At 45.3% G+C, this 23,976-nt stretch overlaps 1 protein-coding gene across 1 annotated transcript in view; it reads right to left on the bottom strand.

Annotated features, from left to right (window-relative positions):
* Positions 1-23,976, bottom strand: part of DOCK2 (dedicator of cytokinesis 2) — a 431,071-nt gene that overhangs the window by 35,673 nt on the left and 371,422 nt on the right. Inside the window, exons 33-36 of the mRNA XM_037798794.1 lie at positions 18,346-18,494; positions 10,021-10,106; positions 3,727-3,883; positions 1,606-1,646 (exon numbers count right to left, since the gene is read on the bottom strand). Of these exons, the coding sequence (XP_037654722.1) occupies positions 1,606-1,646; positions 3,727-3,883; positions 10,021-10,106; positions 18,346-18,494 (433 nt within the window). The remainder of the gene's footprint in view (positions 1-1,605; positions 1,647-3,726; positions 3,884-10,020; positions 10,107-18,345; positions 18,495-23,976) is intronic.

Consider the following 23,976-nt stretch of genomic DNA (forward strand, 5'->3'; position numbering starts at 1 on the left):
TCTCTAGATTTTTAAATTTTGGCAACCAATTAAAAATGTTTTTCATTACTATGCCTGCCAAACACATCAAGTTTTCAGACTATATATGCTTGCAACTTCTGGTTTAGGCAAATGTGGTTTTCCTAAACTACCACAGGACTTAGAACTCCAAAACTCATGGAGGACCAGGATTCATCAACTGTGTTTGTAAAATGGGAAGGGGAGGAAAGAGTTTGCAGGGAGAAAAACATGTGCCAGGCACTTTACCTATATTTTCTCCTTTAATCCTCAAAACTGTCAGGACAGAAGTTTAGCATGGAAACATTTACAGATGGGGAAACCTTAGCCCAGGGAGACTGAGTGATTTATCCAGGGTCCACAGAGAAAACAAAGATCCAGGTCCTTTAGAGTCCAAAGCTTTGCACAATTCCAATATGCCATGTCTGATGATGCTATAAATACCATCCAATGTTCAAGACAACCTACGGCTTCAATTTTTTCCAAATGATATTTCCTATTTCTGGAATAATGCTAAACTAAGTACCTAAAAATATCTGTAATAATAGCAGAGTGTGTTTAGTTTTGGAGTCTCTGCCCTTTGACAAATGTGCCAAACACTTTCTAAGTGCCTCGTTCCTTAACCTTCTGGACGACTCCACCTATTTGCTCTACCCTTGGAAGGATGTGTACTAAGATTTTTTCCAAGAATTTTGTTGTTGTGCTCTTTATGACAGGAAAAAGCCAGAAACAACCTAAATGTTCAACAATACAGGATTGGCTATATAAATTATGGTATATTCTAGAAAGAGAATTTTATAGTTTCATCAACAACGATGTTGAAATGCATCTATTGACATGGAATTCCTGTGAACTCAAAAAAAGCAAAAAATACATTATGAGCAATGTGACCCTAATATGCAAAAAATATGCATGCATAGAATTCAATGTATATGTAAATATAAAAGGGTCTTGAAATATGTATGGATTATGGGAGTTTGTTTCATTTTTTTCATTTTCATTGTATTTTATGAGTGTTTTTTTTTGTTTTGGTAATGAGTATGCATTATTTTTATAATGAATAAAAATAACAATAGTAAAAACACGTTAGAGAAAAAAAATGTGAGATTGAGAAAAATTGGCAAAGGAATTCTTTGCTCCAGGCTAAGGTTCCCCCCAAAACTCCTTCATGATGTATTTGAATAAATATCTTTTAAATGCTTAAAGGAAAAGGGCATGATGCATCTTGGTATAGTTTTCTCTTCGAAACTGGGCTGACCAATGGTCTTACTATGTGCCTTATGGAGCCCTGCACTAGGGCTTCCCATGTCAGCCCTGTAACAAATATAAATGCAACAAACCAGCTCCGCCCATGAGGTATTTACTCTTTAGGAAAGCATGATCTGTGGATACAGCAGAACAGCATAGCAGGTCAGAGAACTCCAAGTGCTTTTATGGGACTGATTATAAGAGAATAGAGTGGGGAGATGGATAGGAATCAGATCACAGAAAACCTGAGTGACAAAAAGAGAAGTTTAAATTCAATCCTGAAGGTAGCAGGGAGCTATTGATGGATATTGAGTAGGGGAGTGACATAGCAGCTCTGGGTTTTAGTAAACAAAATCTTACCTTATGTACATCTCTTCCCGATTGTTATCTTTGTAGAAATTCTAGGTAGGGGAAGAAAAACAGTGATGAGTGTTTTTCTTTGCAGAGCAGCAGGGGAGGAGGTCAGTGATGGAGATGAGGGGGAAGTTTACTGTTTACTGTCTAGACATCCTGAGATGGGAGTAAGAAATTTACTTCCCTGGGCATATCAAACATCCAAAAGCCTCGCTGGGGAGATTCTGCCTTGAAAGTCACTTCCCTGACCCTTAGATAATAAAGGCCAGAGGGGGTAGCCCAGCCAATCCTGTATCGGGGGATTGAGGTTTGCTGCACCAAGTGGTAGGCTGCCAAGGGTGAGTCACAGCCATTGACAGAGTCTACTTTAGAAAAGCTCAAACCTGTGCTCAGACGAACCTGGGCTGGAATCTCATTGATTAAGTGTTGTTCCTCAGACAAGTTCTTTAAAACTTTTGAGCCTTAGTTTCCTCATCTACAGAGTGGGGAAACTGCCCATGTGGCTCACTGTGGACCTGACGGATCTCATGCATCTTACATGATTGGGCACAGAGCAAAGGCCATTATTATTATTGCCATGATGATTAAACCATGACTCTTTGTTTATGACTTAACAGCCACGTCCTTTCCTCCACATGGGAAGTATTAGGAGTTATGCTGGGATTTCACAGCCAAACACATTTAAATTTGGGAATACTGAGGAAGCCCCATTCACACTGCAGCTCAGGGGTCATTCAGACCAGGGCCAGTCCTGGGCTCCACCACTAGAGATGCTGATCCCATAGCAAGTCCTTAGGACACTTCAAGTCGGTGGACCCTCATCTGACCCATGCACCACACTGTGAGAAAACGCTGATTTAATCCAATCTACCCCTATTCTGGAAGAAACAGCTGAGGCTCAGAGAGGGGGAGGTGATGGGTTCTGGGTTCCACAGTCAGCAGGAGGCAGAACCACGCAGCTCTCCTGACCCCCATCCTGCCCACCACAACATGGTAGGGTCCCTTGGCTTCTGGAGCTGCCTGGCCCAAGCTGTCTCCATGGTCCCAATATGACTGTGAAAGGACATTTTCTTCAACTAATATCTGCCTCTCCTTAGAGAGAAACTGCCAAACTCCTGGAAAACCCCTCTTCTCGCTCTTTATGTAAATTGGGCCTGCTGGAGTTATTAACAATGAGTACTTTTTCTGCTGTAATCAGGATTTTTAAACTCCCCTTAGGATTTCAGAAAAATCAATGGCAATATCTGAGCTGTTTTTTTTAAAAAAATCCAGTTGGGGTAGGCGCAAGAAGTGACATAGGAGAACAACGAGGACAGGATTTGTGTTTCTGAAGCATTGGGAAGTGCAGGGGGCTGATGGTGTGGATGCTACACGGTCTTTGTGCCAACTAAATTTAACTGTTTTAGGGTGGGCTGACATGGGGGGATATGAAGCACCGTGGCCACTGTTACTTGCTCACGACCACATCACAGAATACACGAGCAACGCCTGTTTGGGGAACTGGCCCTTGGGAGAGAGTGTGATATAGTAGTTAAGAGCTTGCAATTGGGATTAGCTGCTTTGGTTAGCTTTGGCCCATAGCAATTTTCTATAAATTTTATTTATTAGTATTACTACTACATTCTGTAGGGAGAAGGAAACCAATGTGTATTGAGCATATAACCATGGGTAAGAATCTCACAGCCTAATGAAACAGGTACTGTTCTTTTCTCCATCTAGCAGATAAGCAAGCTAAGGTTTCAGAGAAATTCCTTGACTGTCCATTCTATTAACCAGCAGAGGTGGGATGAGAACCCATGGCTGTGCAACTCCAGAGTTCATACTCGTAACCACTTTGTACTGCCATCTTTCTTCTACGTGATGTATTAAGAGCTAATGGGAATGATCATTATTCCCATATTGAAGATAAGGAAACTGAGGCTTTGAAAGGTGATTCAGAGACATGGGGCTAGCAGATGGCAGAGCAGGGATTCAGCCTCATGTCTGTCTGTTTTCAAAGCTCATCCACCCAGCAGTTCTTCCCTATCAAGAGCAGTAATGAAGTTGGAAACCAGACCTGCCCCCCAGGACTCTCATCTGCTTCGTGCACTGTGTGTGTGGTGGGGGCACCCAGCAGTCCCCACGTACCAGCAGGTTTACAGTGCAGCTCATGCGGTTGTCCTTGCTCTCATCCGTCATCACGCCCCGGTAATCCAACAGCTTCTCCAGGAGGCCTTTGACCAGGTTCACGAAGTTCTCCACCGACTTGGCGATACTAGGGTGCTGTGTAGCACACTCCATCAGGCTGTGGGCAGAGAAGGCAGGGCAGTGAGGACATGGCCAGGGTGGGCAGGGGTGGTGGAGAACAAGCAAAATGATCAATGAGTTCAAGTTCCTCTAGATTCATGTGTTAGTTCATTTTGTTCCTGCACTTATTCATTCATTTATACACTTATTTGTCCATACAGGGTTGCAATTATTTAATGTTTTCCCATCATTGAAATGGGAAAATAAAAATAAAATAAAATAAAAAATACCAGTGTGGGCTATGGTGTGGGGAAATGGGCAGTTCTATACATCCACACTAGAAATAAATTAACACAGCTTTTTTCGGGTAGTAAATTTTGCAACATCTATCAAAATTTAAAATGTACACATCCTTTGACCCAGCAATTCTACTTTGGGGAAATCTATTTTACAGAATATTCTCCAGAAGTATGCAAGTATATTTATAATACTTATAATCTGTGACTTAAAGTGAAATAGTTGGAACCACATTAAATGTCTATCAAGAGAGAAATGATTAGATGAATTAAGGCCTATCCACAACATGTAATCCTATGAAGCCATTAAAAAGTATAAGAGAGATCTGTATGTTTTGACATGAAAAACTCTATGAAATAGTTAAGTGAGAAAAGCCAGTCTCAGTTCAATAGCTATGTTTTCTTAAACCAGCACATGTAGAGCTTACCATTATTCTAAACATGTAACAAATATGAACTCATTTAAACCCCCATCACAATTTTATGAGATGGCACTTTTGCAGTTGGGAAAAGGTCAAGCAACTGGTGCAAAGCCGCACAGTTGGTAAATGATGGAACAAGATCTAACCCATGATTCCAACACCTATGTTCTCAACCACCAGTGGTGCACATGTGGGCAAATGCACGTCTGGGTAACGTGTCTCTGTGTGTTCCCAAACGTGCACAGTAGGGTCAGGAAAGATAAACACCAAACTCTTAATCATGCTGACTTCTGACCAGGGTTTTGGGTAGAGAAATAGAAGTGGGTGACGTTCATTTTCCAATTTAATTATTCATTTACTTATTGAGATTGTTTTAAAACATTCCTGTATTAATTCTAATCTTTAAAATAATAATAAAAATGTGACATTCCTTAAGCATCTATTAGTACGCACTATGGTAGGCATTGGTGGTGGGGTGGGGGAAAAGATACAAATACACGAATCAGGCTACCCTCCAGCGGCCCACAGGCAGATAGACTAAAATTTTCACTAATGACTTACTTCTTCATCACTTATTCTGTTCTAGATGCTATACTAATCACTTTTTCTTAATAAATTATCATGGTAATTCTGATAAGTAAAAATAACCTTCCCCCACTCTCCACTTTTTACAAGGTTCAGAGAGGTTAAATGACCTTCCCGATATCTCTCAGGTAGTAAGTGGTGACGTTGGGAATCAAGTCAATCACTGTCCAATTTGGGGGAGATATTTCCCTGCAGAGAAACATTGCAGTGTGTTCTCAGGCATCTGGGGGTGGGGGTGGATTAGACAAGCATTAACCAGGCTACATGATTTGTCTCTGGCTACTCTCCCTGTGGCAGTTTAAGTCCCAAAAGCCCCTGGGAGGTTAAAGGTAAAAAAAGGCAAGGACTTTGGAGGGTCGTTTCCTCCCAGAAGCCAAGCTATGCTGCAAGGAGGTGACGTCTCAAACTGTGGCTGTGATCTGACAAATCCATCTTCACCGTGGGAGAAGCACCTGTTCCCCAGCTCTCAATGGAGAGATGCAGATTGGCCTGTGATTTAGAGCTGTCTGGCTTAGCCACAGCTGTGCCTGCTTCCTTCTGGGATGGTCACTTGCAGCCTGGCTTCCTATACCCTAATGGCCAGGCCATGAAGCTTCTTCCGAGTCCTTGGTGTGTGACTTCTCACACCTCCCAGGAGAAAGAACTGAGGGCAGGAGGCAGCCCGGAGCCCTGTGTTCAGCAGACCAGTGGTTCCTAACCCTGGCTGCATTTTAGATCAGCAAGGGAGCTTTGACAGAGCCCTAATGCCCACCCCAGGTCAATAATTGCAAAATCTTCGGGGCTGAGTCTCAGACAGCAGTACTTAATTGTCTAAGTTTTCCAGGTGATTCCAATATGCAGCCAACATTAAGAACCACTGGTTTTGTCAAGTGCTTCTCAGACTTAATGGTGCATACAACTCACCTGGGCATCTTGTTAATAGACTCTCAGCTTGGCCTGAGAGTCTGCATTTCTAACAAGTTCCCTGGTGATGCTCAAGCTGCTGGTCCATGGACCACATTTTGAGTAGCAAGGAGTCAGAAGAATAAGATCTTGCCTTTGTTAGATTCTCTATTCTTTTGGCATGAGGCAGCAGAAGGGGAAAGTTGCTAATATGGTCCAGGACTAGTGAGATAGATGGGTAGATTGTTTGAAATTATCCATCTATCCATCTATCCATCCATCCATCCACTCAACATAGACTGTTCTAGGCACAGGGGATTCAGAAATCATTAACACACAACTTCAGGAACTCACAGTCTAGCAGGGGAACCAGACATAGAAATAAAAACTAACTATAATACATAATGATACTACCATCTGTTCCAGATGCTATGCTAAGCCCTTTTTATTGATTATCTTGTTCAATAGCCACTAAAACTCTTGGAGGTAGATGTTATTATAATCCCTATTCAACAGATGGGGCATGAGGTCCAAGGAGCTGGATTCTAATCTTGAGCCTGTCATACAGCGGTTCCTCTCCTTGAGTTCCACAACAGAGAATCTCTAAGGAGTGGGAGATGCAGTAACCCCTCACTCAGGGGAATGAGGGGTGGCAGAGCACTCATCACTCTGTACCTCTGCTTCCTCCTTGGGTGGGCCTGGAGGGGGCTCACACCTCCCTCAAAATGAGTGGCATTCCACATGGCTTCACCCTCAGAGCCCTCCAAGGGCAGGAGCCCAGGCCCTCACCCTCTGTCAGTATTGATGAAACTGGACTTCTATTCACTCATTTAAAAACTTTGTATGGAATTGTCTTTTAAAGGTCCTCTTCTAGGGCACTTAACTGGTCTGGATGGGATCCAGGCCCCAGAACACACACATGTTTTGTCTCTTCAGCCCCTCTGACCTCCTTGCCACGTCAAGCAATATTCACAGGCAGATGGAATCCAGGAGGGCAGGCATGCCCCGTGACTCCATCTGATCAGGCTGCATACTTTAAAACAGACGTGCACTAACGGGAGTGTGCTCTGAGGAGAGCTCTGAGGGTAGGGAGAACTGGGCTGCCCTGTGAGACTGTATGGTTTGTGCACTGCACAAGGGCATGTGCACCATCCATTATCCAGTCTGGGGGGAGGGTGGGGAGGGGCAGTGGAGGCCCTGAATGAGGGGCCAGCAGGCAGGGCTGGGGAACAGAGTATGACCAGACTGGAGGAGAAAAGACGGGTAGGCCCATGGCTTCCAATAAGCACTGGCTGGAGAACAGCAATAACTCTAGTTAATGTTTCGAGACTGCCTACCGGTTAGACGTCAGAAACCATGCTAGCACTTTACATGACATTTTTCATTTACACCTAAGACAAATTTCAAGAGCCAGATAATATTTTTATCCCTGAGTTGCAGATAAGGAAATCGAGGCACAGAAAGGTCAAAGGAAGCAGGCACTGGGGGAGGTCCCTGGATGTTCTGATGGGGCTGTGGCTCCCCACATTGGGCTTGATTAGTTTTGCAAAAGTCAGTCACACCTCTGTCTCAGGAGACACATAATGAGCTATCTTTAATTTCCTCCACCTCCAATGACTCCATTCATAAATAATCACTCAGGAAGGATTTGAAAATCCTGCTGATAGCCTGAAGACTGCCACTGAGCCCCATCCGCTTGTAAAAATGGAAATTGTCAGCACCTGACATGGTTTCACTTCTGGTCAATATTTAGATTTTCCTTTTTAGAAATTTAAGATAAACATGGACCAAGGCAAAAGGTCACTGTTACTGCTCGTGGCAGCTTGTTCATCAGAGGGGCAGACCGTGATTCTCCCCCAGGCTGAGTCACGAGTCCACGTCTGCACCCCGGCATTTGGTGAGGGTGTTTGCTTGGTGGAAGGAGGGGGCAGGGGCCAGGGTGGCTGAGAAGGTGTGGCCTGGAGCGCGATGGGCCTGTTGGGGGCCTGATGGGCCAGGGCAGGGTGGGACTGTCATCGTGAGGGTGAGGTCAAGGCCTTAGTTTTTGTTACTAGGGCTAAATAATCAAAAAGGGGAAAGAATCCAAAATGAGAGTTGGATAGTGTACAATTAGGAGACATTTGGGATGTCTGAGCCACATTCCTAAACAGTGGGAGACAGCTTCACGGGGAAGAGGGAATGAGTGCCATGCTGTCAGGGACAGAAACTGGGGGTCAGGCCAAGGGACTGAAGTACCTTTACTGAGATTTACCTGCTGTGGTGCCAGATGCTTTACAACTATTCAGTCTTCAGAATAATCACAGGAGGTTTATTATTCCCATTTTACAGATGGGGATTCTTGGGCGGGCATATTACATGATTGACCCAAAGTCACGCAAATTGTAAATTGGGGACAGAGGATTAAAACCCAACGTCCTTCTTCAAAGAAGATGGACAGACAGCCAGCAGGCACACAAAAAGATATTCAATACCATTAGCCATCAGGGAACTGCAAATCAAAACCACAATGGGATACCACTTCACAACCTCTAGGATAACTAGAATCAGTAAGAGATAAAAATGAGTGTTACTGAGGATGGAGAGAAATTGGAACCCTCACACACTGCGGGTGGGAATGAAAACTGGTGCCATCACTTTGGAAACAGTCTGTGGTTCTTCAAATAATTAAGCATGGACTTACCATATGACCCAGAAGTCCACTCCCAGGTATGTACCCAACAGTAGAGAAAACATATTTCTATACAGAAACGTGTACACAAACGCTCATTATTCATAATAGCCCCAAAGTGGAAACAGCCCAAATGTCCATCAACTGATGAATGGATAAACTAAACAGGTCGATCTACACAGTGGAATATTATTCAGCCATAAAAGCAAATGAAGTACCGATATGTGCTTTAACACGGACCAACCTGGAAAACGTGATGCTGAGTGAAAGAAGCCAGTGAAAGAAAGACCACATATTGTATTAACACATTTATATGAAGTGCCCAGAATAGGCCAATCCATAGGCAGAAAGTAGATTAGTGGTTTCTCAGGGCTGGGGGAGGGATGTAGGGACTGAGGGCTGACAACTAAGGAGTGCAGAGTTTCTTTTGGGCATGATGAAGATATTCTTAAACTGATTGTGGCGATGGTTTCCAAGATCTGTGAACATACTAAAAACCATTGAATTATATGCTTTTAATGGGTGAATTTATGGTATATGAACTAAATTGCAGTAACGCTGTTAAAAAAAATCAAGACAAAACAACTTCCTGACATTCCAAGTGCAGTGCTCTCAGGCTCCATCCCCGGTCCACTGCCTCCCCCAGGCCGAATGGAGCAAGGCTAAGGGTGATATTTCCTCTGCCCCTATGCAAATTTCCCCTTGTGTTTCTATTGGATTCCTTCCAGCCTGGTGTCTGGGAGGTGGAGGGCAAGGTAGATGGAAAGGGCGTGGGCTTCAGAGTCAGAGAGGACAGGGGTCACGTCCCAGCTTTTTCCACTTGACTAGCTGTGTGTTCTTGGACAATGCACTTAAATTCCCTGAGCCTCAGGGGACACCTCTGTGAAACAGGGATCAAAGAAAGTAAATGAGACTGAATGAGATGATATACAGACAGCACTTAGCACAGTATCCAGTTCGTTGCATGCTGAATAAATGTTGGTTATGATCATTATCTGTCAACAATTTAAAAAAAAAAGAAAGAAAAAAGAGCAATGATTATTCTACAGCTAAGAGAAAATGAACGTGGACATTTGATGGATTATTTCCCTCTTCCCAAACTGCAAACTGTTCTTTATGTCTGGCCCATTCCATAAATACATATTTTTTAGAAACCCAGCCATTCAAGAGAGAGATGTGAGTTACTTCTGAAAATGATGTTTCTCCAATCCCTAAGAGCCTCCAGGTTGATGTTTAGGGGAGGATAGCGGCCTGATGCCCTCAGCGTCTTTGCCCAGGAAGCCCCTGCAGTCCAAGCTCCAGCCTGTGGCCCGACCTGCCCAGGCTCCCACACCGGACTCACATCGACTCCAGCAGCTGCATGTACTGCTCGTCCCCTCGGCCCCCTTCCACCTCGTGGTCCAGCTTGAGGATGATTTCATTTTCAAACTGAAGAGACGAGAGGAAAACCAACAACATTAGAAGGTCCAACACCTATATTAGTTAACTCGTTATTTTAACCGACACATTAGGGAGCACCTAATATTGTCCAGATTTAGTTCTGGGAACTGGGAATGCAAAGAGGATACCAGGTTTGCCTTTCACTAGTGCCCAACAACTGGGGAAACAAACACATGATAACTGCTGGTACAGAGAAATGGTGTGAGCTTATGAAAGAGAGAGGAGCAGGCAGGGGAGGCATCTCAGAACCCATGTCATTTGAGCTTGTTTTTGAAGGTAAGTAGAAATTTTGCAGGAAGACAAAAAGGTAAAGGGTATTCCAAGCAGAGGGCACAGCAAATGCAAAGGCACAGAGGTGTGTGAAGTGTCCTTGCATCTTTAGGGAATGGTACATCCTCACGGACAGCTATCACTTCTGCCTGCTCAGCATTTCATTCTCCTTACTTTGGTGATCACTGATCATACTTTCCTAGCTCCAGGTGTGATACATGACACACACCTGTCTCCTAATCTTTATATTCCATCCTCCAGACTCCAGGATTAGTTAAGGCCCAATCTAAGCCAGGAAGACTCAATTTTGAGGCTTTTGTTGGAACTCTTGGCAAAAACAGTCTTTCTGCTCAATTTGAAGATGTACGTATGTAAATCTGTGGCTTCTGGGGATGACTACAATGAATGAGAAAGCCTCAGAATGACACCAGGAGGTGGAGAGAGGTTGAGACCTGATGCCATTTTGAGCCCCTGGATCCAGCCATTCCTGAAGCTGTACCATTTCTAAATGAACTGACATTCAGCCAGTTTGAATTCAATTTTTATTACCTGCAACCAAAAGAGCCTGAAAAATACACATAAAATATGTAGCAAATGCCAGGCCTCACAGAGTCAAGACTGGTGACAACTGAAATGGTCACTGATCAAATAGGTACATGTCCAGAAAGCAAGTATGCACCTATAGTTCCACCAGATCATGTTGCATTGAAGCCAGAGAGTGTTCTGTCTTCCTGCTATAAACGTCAAGAAGCATTTCAGCCAGTGGAGTTCTCAGCTAACTCAACATATTTTCTACTGTTTGTACTGTTTTAATATCATACCTTGACAAATCCATCCAAATCCCCTAGGCACCCCTCCCCCATTTTACCATTAAAAATGAAATGGGCACCCGGAGAGGGGAAAGGCCTTGGCAAAGGATTCCAAGGTCAAGGGAGTCCCCAGAGACTCCCACTCCCAATCCAACCTCATTACACTCAGTCCTCACAATAACTCCAGCAGGACCACATGAAAAGCAGTCAGCCCCAGCTTGGTGCCACGCTCAGTAAGGGTCAGTTGTTATTTCAGATGAAGAAGAGGCTTGGAGAGTTTAAGTGACTCATCTAAAGTCTCGGATGAGTGGCAGAGACCTTTTGGCAGGCTCTTTCCAGTGCATAAAAGATCAAGCTGTGTCAAGTTGGGATCGTTAGGTGATGAAAAGGCAGAGACCAGAGCCACTCCTCCTCCTGGTTCATATGTCACCTGTGGCACCATCATTTCCTCACAGTGTGGGCTAAGGGCCAAAAGAAAAGACCCAAAGTTTGTGCTGATACAGCTCAGATGAAGAATTTCCTGTGGGTTGCCATAAATGGAAAGACTTACTGAAGGAGACAGAGCAAGCCTGGAAAGATGGGTAGGATTTTGATAAATATGGAAAGGAAGGATGTTCCAGGTAGGGGGAATGCAGTGAACAAAGATACAGAGTTGGGAATGAGGAAAGCATTTCACCTGGAGCAGAGGATTCAAGAAAGAAAGGAAGGAATTAAGAATAGAGACCCAGACCTCGGCCAGTCTGGTGAGGATCAGGGCTGCCAGTCTGCAAATGGGTCATGTCCCTCCTGTGATGCATTTTGTTAAGCATTTTGTATGTGTTTAGAGATGTCTATGGTGCCAAACCTAGGGCAGGAAGAAATATAGCTGAAGGGCTACAAGAGTGGGTTCTGATGTCTGGCTGCCTGGCTTTAAAGCCTTCCTCCATTCCCTACTAGCTGTGTGATCTTGGGAAAACTAATAGATCATTCTCATCTTCAGTTTAATGATTTATATCAGCAGTCAGCAAACTTCTTCTGTAAATAGCCAGATAGTAAATATTTTAGGCTTTGCGGGACAGGTAGTCTCGGTTGTAAATACTCAACTCTGCCTTGTAGCATCAGAGCAGCCAAAGACATGTCAACGAATGGGCATGGCTGTGTTCCAATAAGGCTTTATTTACAAAAACAGTCAGTGGCCTGGATTTAGCCATAGTTCGTCAACCTCCGATCTATATAAAGGGCATAACAGCAGTACCTACCTTGCAGGGTACTTATGGAGACTAGATGTTATACGTACATGCTAGTGGGGTGCATACGCTCTGTTATGCGTTATGGCAGCTCCTCTTATCCCTGCTAACGTTACGGCCATTACTACTGAGCGTTACTGAAAAGCAGCTCTCGGGGAGAAAACCAGCATTTTGTTGTTGTTGTTTCTGGAGTGGTTAGTGGGAAATGCTGGCATGAACTCCTCCTTGAGAGATGAACTTCTTTTCTTTAGTGCAGTGGAAGAAGTGGATGCAATAAATAAGCAGTTGTCTCAGGGTCACAAAAGAGCTCCCTGGGAAGGAAATTACAGGGTGTTGGGGAATGTACAGAGCTCCCAGGAGCTGCGCGTTGCCTGAGCCTTCCAGGCGGGCTGGAAGAGTTAAGATCCCCATCAGGAACACCCCAGGGCGAGACTCTGCCCCTGCTGCTCCCCTCCAGAGTGTGTACTGTGTGCAGGCTTTGGTGTCGGACTTGGTTTCAGTACTGCTTTGACTTTTTCCCAGCCGTGGGACCTTGTGCAAGTTACTAAACCTTTCCAGCACTCAGTTTTCTCATGCATTAAATGAAGATGCAAAACAGTATATGCTTCATAGCCATGCTGCAAGAAGTTCATGGGAAAACCCACGGAAAGGCCTGGTCTTGCCTTTGGCACTTAGTATGTGCTCAGTTATTGTTAGCAGTTGTTGTCATGTCACGGCCATTGCCCTTGTGTTAGCACTGGTCATCGTCATTAGCACCATGATCTCATTTAATCTTTACAACAGCCCAGGGGGAAAGATACCAGAAACCTCATTTTGACAAATGAGGAATCTGAGGCAAAGTAGGACCTGTGTCTTGGGTTTCAAAGGATGGATGGACTTGAGCTAGGGTAGGCCTGAGGGTCTTACACAAGAAGGCCCTCCCGATCATACATCCCACAATGTCACTGTGACAGGCCTTGCCCCCAACAGTGTCACCAGGCAGAGCTTAGGGTGCTCCAATTTAGTCCCTTTCTCATCCACAGCGACACAGTGCATCATATCATGGACTCTCACCCCACCCCTGCCAGGAGGATATTTCTTGACGCTGGAACCACAGGGTACTTTTGTAGAAGACTGATGCTATAGGGGTCCGATATGAATCTTAAGAAGGTCCGATCTACTACACAAAAGGGGTGAAATCTAGGAGCCAAAACTCCTGAAAGGGCCTCCCCACTTCTTGGCAGAATGACCTCAACAGGCTGCACATTTGCATCATGCCTTCCCTGTGTGGCTTCTGTGGCCTCTCCTGCTTGGTTTAGAGAATCCATCTTGTTTGTCCAGGAAGTTTTCTTGTCCCTTTGTTGGTGCTTAGACCACTTGCAGTGTGAAGTTTAGGGAACAAGAGCTCTTCTTCAAATGTATCATGCTGATGTTGATACAGGCAGGGCAGTGACGTGTTTCAGGCCTGGATGTCAGAGGGACCGTGAGGATCAAGCTAGTGTGGCTAAGTCTGCCTTTGCTCCCCTCCCCTTTACTAATGGAATGTGGTTGTCCTGGGGTGGGCAGAGGCAGATTTGGGAGGAAACAGGAGAAGACAGTGTCATGTGAAAAGAGAGGCCTGTAGGAGATGGTGCAGCCTGCTAATTTTCCTTGAGTCATCTGGTCTCTGCCTGCTGCAATTCATCCCCCAAAGAACTTGTGCTTGGGAACCAGCCATGGTATTATGATACCCATTTTATAGATGAGGAAACTGAGGCCGAGAGAGGCTAAATAACTTGCCCAAAGTCATCTGGCTCATAAGCACCAACTCTGGCTCCCGAGCACATGGTCCAGCACATAGTAGGTACAGAATCCATATTCATTGAACTGATTTGATCTTTTCTCATATCATATTGTGAGCCATTTGAGTCATCAGCTTACTCCATGCCGAGGCTCAGTCTCATCAGTTAAATCTTTCAAACTGATATCTCCATCTATCTTCCACTGTGTTCCAGGCACTGTTCTAGGTCCTCCTATTGAATGCTATTACTTCTCCCTTCTCCAAGAGAGGATTCTTTCCTGGCTCTCCCACCCATTGAGAGCTCAGGTCTTCAGACTGACTAGTACATGGTCCATTTTACAGTCTCCATCACTGTATCCACTCTCCTCTGTCTCTACCCTCCAGGGATCTCCATTCCTCCCCACCAACATCATCCAGAAAACTCATAGCCTCTCCCTTTGTAAAGAATTGGAGAGCAAGACAACTGGTCTACCCAGTGTCCCTCTCCCACTATTCTACTTTAGAAAGACATTCTCTGAGATGTTCCTCCCTGTGTTGAGGCTCTTCTGGAATGTGGTTGGATGGGGTCTAACTGCCCCCCTTTCATCCCAGGAACACTGACTTGGTGCCTACCATGTGTGTGCCTGGCACTTCACATGTACTGGGAGTTCAGGGCTGAGAGGCTGGCCTCGGCCCTCAGGAGCTCATACCTGGTGAGGGAGACAGACATGTAAGCACATAGTTGTGCTCTGTGGGATGAGCACCATGACAGCGCTCCACATAGGGCGAGATGCATGCTGCTCTGACTGGGGCCCACCCTGGCCATGTCAGCCACTGTGGGGCCAACCCAAGGCCAATCTTACTGAAACTGCCCTGTCCACAGACCCACCATGGGACTCATGGAGCATACCAGGGATAGTCCATGTGGTCCTTGCCAAAGGACAAAGACCCTGAGTTGGTCTGAGGTAGAGGGCTGGGCTCACAAGGGGCAAAGGTTGTCAGCTAAATCCATCAGCTATCTCTGAAATGTGGCTTGGCAGAAAAGACAGGGCAGTTTGGCAATGAGGTTGAAAGGAAACCCAGAAAAGAAAGAGAGTGTTCCAAGCCACATGGATCCTAACTCCCTATCCCAGGTCCAGCCCATGTATATCTAGCTTGAGCAATTCTTTGTCTTTGTATCCAGGGGGCAGGAAAGGCTTTCCCCCCAAAGTGAGGGCTCAGTTGAAGGATGACTAGGAGCTCTTCAGGCAAAGAGATCCAAGGAACAGCCTATGCAAAGGCATAGCAGCAAGGCAAATGCAAAAAGTTGGGTTAAGGCCAGAGGGCATGATGTGAATTGGAAGCAAAGGCCCTGCTAACTTTTCCTCTCAGCTATGCTTTTTCCTTTAAGAAACCTGAGTTTTAGAAAATGAGCCCTGTCATCTTCTGATCTGATTATTTTGGCACCAGGCCCTCAGATCAGTTTCCACATGAAGCCTCGAGGATTCCAGATCCCCGTTCTGGGGTTCACTCTGGTTCCAGCCAACACTGGGGCCTTACCTCTGCCCTTTCTTGGGGACACTTCCACGGCTGCTCACTCTGAACCAAACAGCCCGGTCTATGCTGGCTCATCACACAGCTGAGCCCCACCAAGCAGGCCAGCTGGTTGTCACATGGGAAACCGCCCCACTGCCTTGTCTCTTTTGATAACAGGAGCAGCGAGGAGAAGCAATTGTGGGATATGCTTACAAGGGATGCATGCTAGGAGTGAGAAGCCCAAAGAATGACCCTGCACATGGAAAACAGGTGGGTGCATGACTCGAGGATGCCACGATAAGGCAATCCTTTAGGGAAGGAAAATCATGCTTACAGTCAAGCTTCTGAAGAATTGAGGCCACCAAGTACAACTGTCCGATTATATTCCAGACAACAACCTGGGTCTTGTTTCTCTTTGGGACATCATAAACAATTAGGGACATAGGATGTTACTTTTGCACATGTGCTCACCAGGAAATTATCTAAGTCAGCTGGAGCACACACTTTTAGGAGGGAGAGCTGATCTGACGTTAGGTATGATACACCTCCTCTCATTTTGCGTGTCCTTCTACACATTCCCAAGTCTCACTGACTTTGCTCCACCTTCAAACACTCGATGCAGGGTTTCGTCTTCCTTGCTCTGCCCACAACTGGTTGGAAATGGTCTCTTTCTCCATCTGAACTCCTCAGCCTGATTTCAGGCTCCTTGCAAAGGGCAGCAGCTGGCCTTTCCACACCTCAGCACTGATCCCTGAGTGGGGTGCGGGTTCTCTCAAAATGATAGGATCACAGCAAACAAGCCTTTTATTCTTCCTAGAACAATTGTTTTCAGCGTGTGATCGGCAGAATGGTGGATTCAATCGATGTTTCTTGCACAGATCAATTTGAGAAATTAAACAGGGCTGTTTACTATGGAACTTCTCAGTGCCTTGGCCATGTTTACATGCTCTGGGAATCACCACAAGGGGTTACAGTATGCAGTGGCTGTCGAAGGTATTTATCTGCAAAACCCTCTTCCCTAGAACACCTCATTGAATTAGTGTTCCACCTTGAGAAAGAGGATGTCATTCATTCTTTCATTCAGTCACATTTACCATGATGATCAGGGTGGCCATATTGCTCAGTGGTCACAAGCATGGATTTTGGAATTGCAGGAACCTGTATGTTCCCCTCTGCTCCCCCACTTTCTATTGTGAGACTTTGGACAAGTGATATCACTTCTCTAAGCCTCAGTTTTTTCACCTTTAAAATGGGGATGCTAACACTATCTACCTCGTAGGGTTGTGATTAGATTACATGAAATAATGTATGGAAAGTATTTATCATAGTGCCTGACACATAGAAAACACCCAGTTAATGTCATCATCATTATCATTCTTGATATTAGAAGAGGATGAGGAAGATGCAGAAACATGCACAGAAATGAGTATAATGTAAGGTAGTACACAATAATCCTACCTTGCACTGATACAAATGAAAAAGGAATAGAGAACAAAGATCTCTTAAAGGACATAGCATTTGGGATGGGCTTTCCAGGGGAGTAGGCATCTACAAAGTGTTGGGAGGCAGGACTGTACATGTAGCATAAAGAAATGCACAAAGATGGAGAAGAAGATGGATGGAGACAAAGCAATTCAGGTGAGCTATGGGGGGATGGCTGGAGAATGGGTCACATGGGGACAAGAGTCAGAGATAACGGCTGAAAAGTTAGACTTAAGGCCAGAGCAGGGAGAATCTCAAAAGCAGAGTGAAGGGTTTGGACTTCATTTGGTGGGGATTAGAGGACCAAAGAGCAAAGGAGTGGTACTGTTTTATGGAGAATTACTTTGTGGCAGGCTATGGTATAGAATAAGAAGCAGAAACCCTGAGAGTGAGGAGTCCAATAAGGAGGTTAAAATTGGGTGAGAAGGTGGGCCAGAGATGATGGGTGGGAGAGATGATGTACGGCAGCTTAGACAGGACTTTCTAAACTGGGTGAAACTACTCAACGTCACCACGGCTGGTTCTGGGAAACTATCGTGGAAATGGGTGCTTCCGACTGTCAGAATCTTCTAGTGTGACTGGGCCCCCAAACTCATGAAAGCTCGACTGGACTTTCAGTGAATACACCTGGCTCATGACACTTGAGTTCTGCACAAGGTGCTCACTCTCTCTGTGCTGGGGAAAGCCTCCTATCTGCACGACTGATTGAAACACTCCTGCGCAACCTGCCTCTAACTCCATTTGCTGTCAGCTTTGATGAAGGCTAAGTATGACACTTGGTGAAGGTCATTTTGTTTTCTAGATAACGTAGATCTTCAAAGTTATACCAGAACGTGAAGTGCTAGACAAGGGTGGATGTGAGATTGGGGTGGATGTGCCAGGAGGCCCTTTGAGAAAACACCTTTAGGAAACTATTAGGTAGAGACATAGGGTTCTTATAATGATTGGGAAAGGAACCAAACATACACAGCAAGAAAGGGCATTTTAATCTTGTCCTCAGCCGGAGAAGTGTGATAGAATACTAACCAAATCCTATCTGCCAGCTCATTCCGGGCACATGAATAAATGTTCCTCTCCCATTGTCGAGCCTCTGAATGAAGCTCAGGCAGATGGAACGAGGATGTCATTATCGGGAAATGGGCTGGGGATTAGGGATGCTGGCATGGGCTTCTGGCCTCATTTGTTACCTTTTTGAAATCCCCACTCCTTTGATATTCACACAGCATCATGTCAAAGAAGATTGGTATGGTGGCTTTCCGGAGCTCAGCCTCGGGGATGAGTGTCATCTCTAAAATTGGCCCCACCATGCCTGGGATGAAACAGATTTTGTTCTGGCCTAAAAGAGAGGAGGGACACAGATGGGTAAAGTAGTTTCATGATGCACAAGTTGTCCTCAGACTGAGCCTAGGGAAAGGAAAAAGGGAGGCATAATAGTAAAAACAATAGTTAACACTGACGGCGTGTTTACCAGGAGTCAGGGACCATTTTGAACACTTTACATATTATTAATTCCTGTAAGAGGCACATGCATCACCGAAAACAAGCCCCATTATTAAGGCTAATGACACAGGCATGTGCAAAGCACTTCACTATTTACAAGGATTTTCACCTGCATCGTCTCCTTTGCAAATGCAGAGCGCTGCTTTAATATATGAGCGGTGGTAAAGCAACAGGGATATTTTAAATCATGTCTGTCTGCAACTCAAGCCATGTTTCAGAGATTAGGAAAACATGCTTTTACCATTTGTTGCATGAACTGTGAAGTGCAAAAGTTGCTATGAAGAACCTGCTATAATAGCGTGGTTAAAATAGTGGGGGGTTAAAACGCCACTTGAGGGACAGATGGACCAAGATGTCTTGCCTCTTCTGCCTCATTTCAAGGCATCCCCCGAATCCACACACCCCCTCCATTGCTCTCTGAATTCCAGCCCCACTGTCCTTATTCTGGTGCCACAAACGCCCCTTGCTTCCTCGGCTGCAGGGCCTGTGCACATGCTGCTCCTGTGTTGAGAAAACTCTCTTCCCTGCCCACTTCTCAACCCTCCCTCCATTAGCACCTGGCTCCCCAAGGATGGTCCCACTCATCATTGTCCTTCCTATCGTAGTTCAAACACCCCTTCCTCTGGCAGAAAAGCCCCCTCCCCTCCCCACCCCAACCCCACCTAGATCAGACACCCTACTCTCGCTCCTTGGGCTCTGCCTTCTCACCCAACTTTGCAATGAGGTCTTTACTTGCTGAATCATTGGATTAACATCTGCCTCCTCCACTAAGAGCTTCAAGAAAAACCATGCCTGTTTTTTCCCTGTCATATATGCAGCACTGAGCACAGGGCATATCTGTTGAGTGAAGAAATGAATTTGTGTAGCTCCTGCACTTGGACCATGTACCAATACGTAAGCACCTGGTGGCAGAGACAGTGTGGTCCAGTGGTTAGGGGCATGAATTATGCCTGAATTTGTAAACGGACTCCACCATAAATTAGCTGTGTAAGGCTGGGCAAGTTCACCTCATTTCTCGGGACCTTGGTGTCCTCATCTGTAACACGGGCCTTGTAATAGTATTTATCTGATAGGATTATTGTGAAGAATAAATGATTTGTTAGCTCTTGTGATGTCTGATCAAAATGAACTGTGAAGGGCAACCTCGCTGAACAGAAATGAGTAGACACCTCAGAACACACTTATTGGAAGTGGCAGGAAAGGGGGTTAAAAGGCACACGCTAAGAAGTTCGGGGATTTCCTGGGGGAGAAAGGGTAGGCATAGTCAAGCAACTTTATCATTCAGGGGGACACCCAGTGTGCGTTCCTTCAGCAGCTGCTGCTTTCTCCTCCCGGGTCTGAAGGCCTGAGAATCCCTTCCTGGGATTCTCCATTGTCGGGATGCACATTCGTGACCCTCACCCAGGGCAGAGAGCCCCTGGGGTGCAGAAACTCGGGTGGTATGGCGTGTAGACTGGCACTGCTGCTTTCAATTAAAGCTGAGAAAAGGAGCCAGGAGGGAAGCAGCAAGAAAATGAATTTTCATTCCTCCTAAATGAGCCTTAATGTTGGAGTATTTCCCCAGAATTCAGATAAAAAGGCTTCATCCTAGGAATGTCTTCAGTTAGTGAGAATGAAACGGTGAAGTCAGGCAGAGAGTTGAGTGAAATATAAAAACACGTTTTCAGGATATCAGCTTCATTATATGATGCCTTTGGATTAACACTTGAGCCTCAAGTCTTTGCTTTGGCTTAAATAGAAAAAAAGAATCTTACTTTCTGGCAGGTTTGTAGTAATTGCTAATCTAGATTTCTGATTTCGTTCTTCAAGATCCTTTAAGTCTTTTTCGAACCACAGTGGGGTTTTAAAATTCAAAGTCGAGTGCAATAATAGGGAGAAGGTAAATGGGAATCTGTCAGATCAACGACTAGGGAATAGAGAAATTGCTAATACAACAAAGGCCTTTAGAATACTAGAGGTCATTGGGGGCCAAAAGGATATATTCAAGATAGTTTAAAATGAAAGGTGGATATGCCATAGACTGGGATTTCCCCCATCCTCCTGGCCTGTGTTCTTTGCAGTCTGTTGAGGAGACACTTGCAAACCAGAGAATGAAGAGTGAGAGATGCTGATCTCTAAATGCAGTTGAATATCAATGGCCCTCACAATGCTCCAAAAAGGGATTTTATTCTTTTGCATCAAAAATGGAATTTAAGCACAATGAATTTTGTGTTCAAGTAATCCAAATGTGTGCGTAGGGGTGTGCATATCTATGTAGACAAAGATGCAGACACACACAGAGAAGGTTTTCTGGCTAATTGAAAATACACTCATTTGGACAAATAATCCTCATTGAAGAGACATACCTGCTGCTGTACTTAAAAAAAAAAAAAAAAAAAAAAAACAGGGAAGGGCATGGGTAAGAGGCTCTTTTTCATATAATGGAAGGTGAATCTCACTGGGAAGAGATACCACACTGGAAAAGGCTTTTAAAGTGGCAGTAAGCCGGCAGGATAAATCTGAATGCTGAATTACACAAGCTTTGTGGAAGGGATGTGGAGGTAATGAAACCGCAGAGAGGAGCTTAGGCATGTGGGTGGGAAGGAGGGTCTCAGCTCCATGTGTTCTCTGGTCTGTCTCTAATTTGTACAAATCTCATCATCCATCAGTCCTCTCAGGAAGAGTAAGACTAATGTGAAGGTTCTGAGGGCAAAGAAAAAAATCATTGCATACTGGGGTGAGAATGAGGTTGGGCAAGTTGCTGGCCCAAGGGGTACCCTGGCTGAGAGTACCCGTCTCTTAAAGACTGGCACAGACCCTGAAAGGATCAGGGATGAGAGCAGGTCCTGACCCCTTAGATTTCAGAGCCCAGCAAGCCTCCCAGAGATTCTGAAATAAAGCTGGATGGATTATAAAAAATCATTCATTCAGTTCAAAAGGTGAGGCAAGAAAGCAGGATCTCTGCTTCTCAGTCTCAGACTAGGAAAAGTTTTCTCCTGGCACTACTCTGAGACAGACCTTCAATTCTTTCCTGACCATGGAGGACATGCTGGCCCCAGTGGCCCCCAGGCTTTGGGTCCAACAACTGGGTTCAGATCCTGCCACTGCCATGCCTTGGCTGTGTGACTTTGTGCTTGTCAGTTATCTCTCCTGTAAAATGGCAATAATAGTAATACAGGCTTGGTAGAATAATTGAGAAGCTTGAAAGAGCTAATGCAAATAAAGGGCTTTATGTGGTGTTTGGCACATTAAAAAAGGGTCAGTAAGTGTGTATGCCAATTATGGTGATGCTCGTGAGTACTCTGGGCTCATCCTATGCTGGGTTCTGCAAAGAGCAATGTGAAAAGATGTGGTCCAACCTCACGGAGCTCCCCAGTACCTTTCACAGCACCTTCCAAGCTGGTTAGTCATCATTGGTTCAACACTAGTGAAGAGCTGACCTGGGGAAAGGACTGGGATGAACACGTCCTCCCACCATGGCTGTCATCCACAAAACTCCAAACACTTCGCTATCCCTAAATGTCTAAATATTTTATGATCTACCTTCAAAGATACTTGAGAGGCAGCACCATCTGATCATGGTGACCCCCAGCTTAAACCTTTCCATGCTCCTGATGCTCTTGCGATCAAGCCCTGCAGGCTGGCTGGGTCTCCAGTTCCCTCTGCAGCCCCTTCTCTCCCTCTCGCTGCCCTCCCTCCCATGCACGCTGTTCCTTCCTCTTCTTCTGGCTTTCACACATGCTTTTCTTTCCCCTTCCTTGACCCTACCTCCACTCCAAACCCTACCCCACACAGGCACCTGCCGGGAAATTGTAGTCGTTCTCTTGAGCTGCACCGTCCAATACCAAAGGTCCTAGCCACGTGGGCCTCTTGAGCCTGTGAAATGTGGCTAATCCAAATTGAGATGTGCTGCAAGAGTCAAAGAACTTGTTCCAAAAGAAGCATGTAATATATCTCAATAATTTTTTGTGTTGATTACATGTTAAAATGATAACACTTTGGATATATGGGGTTAAATAAACTATATTATGAAAATCAGTTTCACTGTTTCTTTTTACTCTTACTAATGAGGACGCTAGGACACTTTAAATCCCATGGGTGGCTCACATTCTATTTCTGTAGGACAGGGCTGGTCTGGAGTACTAGTGCCTGGCTCCCTCACTGGGGTAGGGCCCATCACAGGCTCTCTGGGGGCCCAAGATTCTGCTCTACAGCTGTTTCCCCTTGGCAACCAAAATTAAATAACTCTGCAATTGGTATGTAACTATATGCAATGACTCCATGAAGTCAAGGGGCTTCTCTAACCTGTTTTCATTAACCCAGCCACTGACAGAGTGCCCTATACTGATAGCTGTGCTCATATTAGTTTCTTGATGCTTCTGTTACAAATTGCCACAAATTTAGTGGCTTAAAACAACACACATTTATTATCTTGCAATTCTGGAGGTCAGAACTCAGCAGGGCCGAGTTCCTTCTGGAGGCTCTTGGAGAGGATTCAATTCCTTGCCTTTCCCAGCTTTTGGAAGCCACCTTCATTCCTTGGCTCATGGCCTCTTCCTCACATCTTCAAAATCAGCAGCAATGCATCTCCAAATCTCCCTCTGACTCGCTTGCCTCTTTTTACACTTATAGGGGTCCCTGTGATTGTGATGGTTCCACCCAGATAATCCAGGATAAACTCTCCATCTCAAGAGCCTTTGCTTAATCACACCTGCAAAGCCCCCTTTAGGATGTAAGGTAGCATATCCACAGGGTCTTGATGCTTTTGGTGGCCATTAGTTTACCTACAATAGTGCTTAATATTTGTTGGATGGATGGATGGATGGATGGATGGATGGATGGGATGGATGGATGGATGGATAATTGCCTCTCTAATTCCAGTTCCTATTTCTTCTCAGTAGCTTCTCCCCAAGCCCTGGGCAGGGCACTCACTTTGATGGTTTGTGACCACGCCAGAGCCACGACTGCTTAGGTTTGCCTGGCACGCTGGCCCTTTCCCCCTCTTCTCACAGTCCTGACGTGGGCTGCCCTCGGAGGCCTGATTCAGGAGCCATTTTCCCCCTGAAGCTATTCCTTATTGTCCTCACTCATGTCCCTTCTGCCTGAGTTCCTGAGAGTCTCCACCACACTTTATACAACATACTCTTAGTTCTCCCAACCAGATGCTGGGAGACTGTGCATCATATTTCCCCATCCCTCCTACCGCTCCCTGGAGCTTAGCATAGAGCTGGGCTAAAGTGCTTAAAAAGTCATGACCCAGTTGTTCTCACAGCTCAACCAGGAGGGACTTCCCCACCCAGGAGGCAGAGATGCCAGCTTCTGCAGTTGTCTTTCTTTCC

The sequence above is a fragment of the Choloepus didactylus genome, chromosome 11, assembly GCF_015220235.1.
Source record: "Choloepus didactylus isolate mChoDid1 chromosome 11, mChoDid1.pri, whole genome shotgun sequence".
NCBI classification, from domain to species: domain Eukaryota; kingdom Metazoa; phylum Chordata; class Mammalia; order Pilosa; family Megalonychidae; genus Choloepus; species Choloepus didactylus.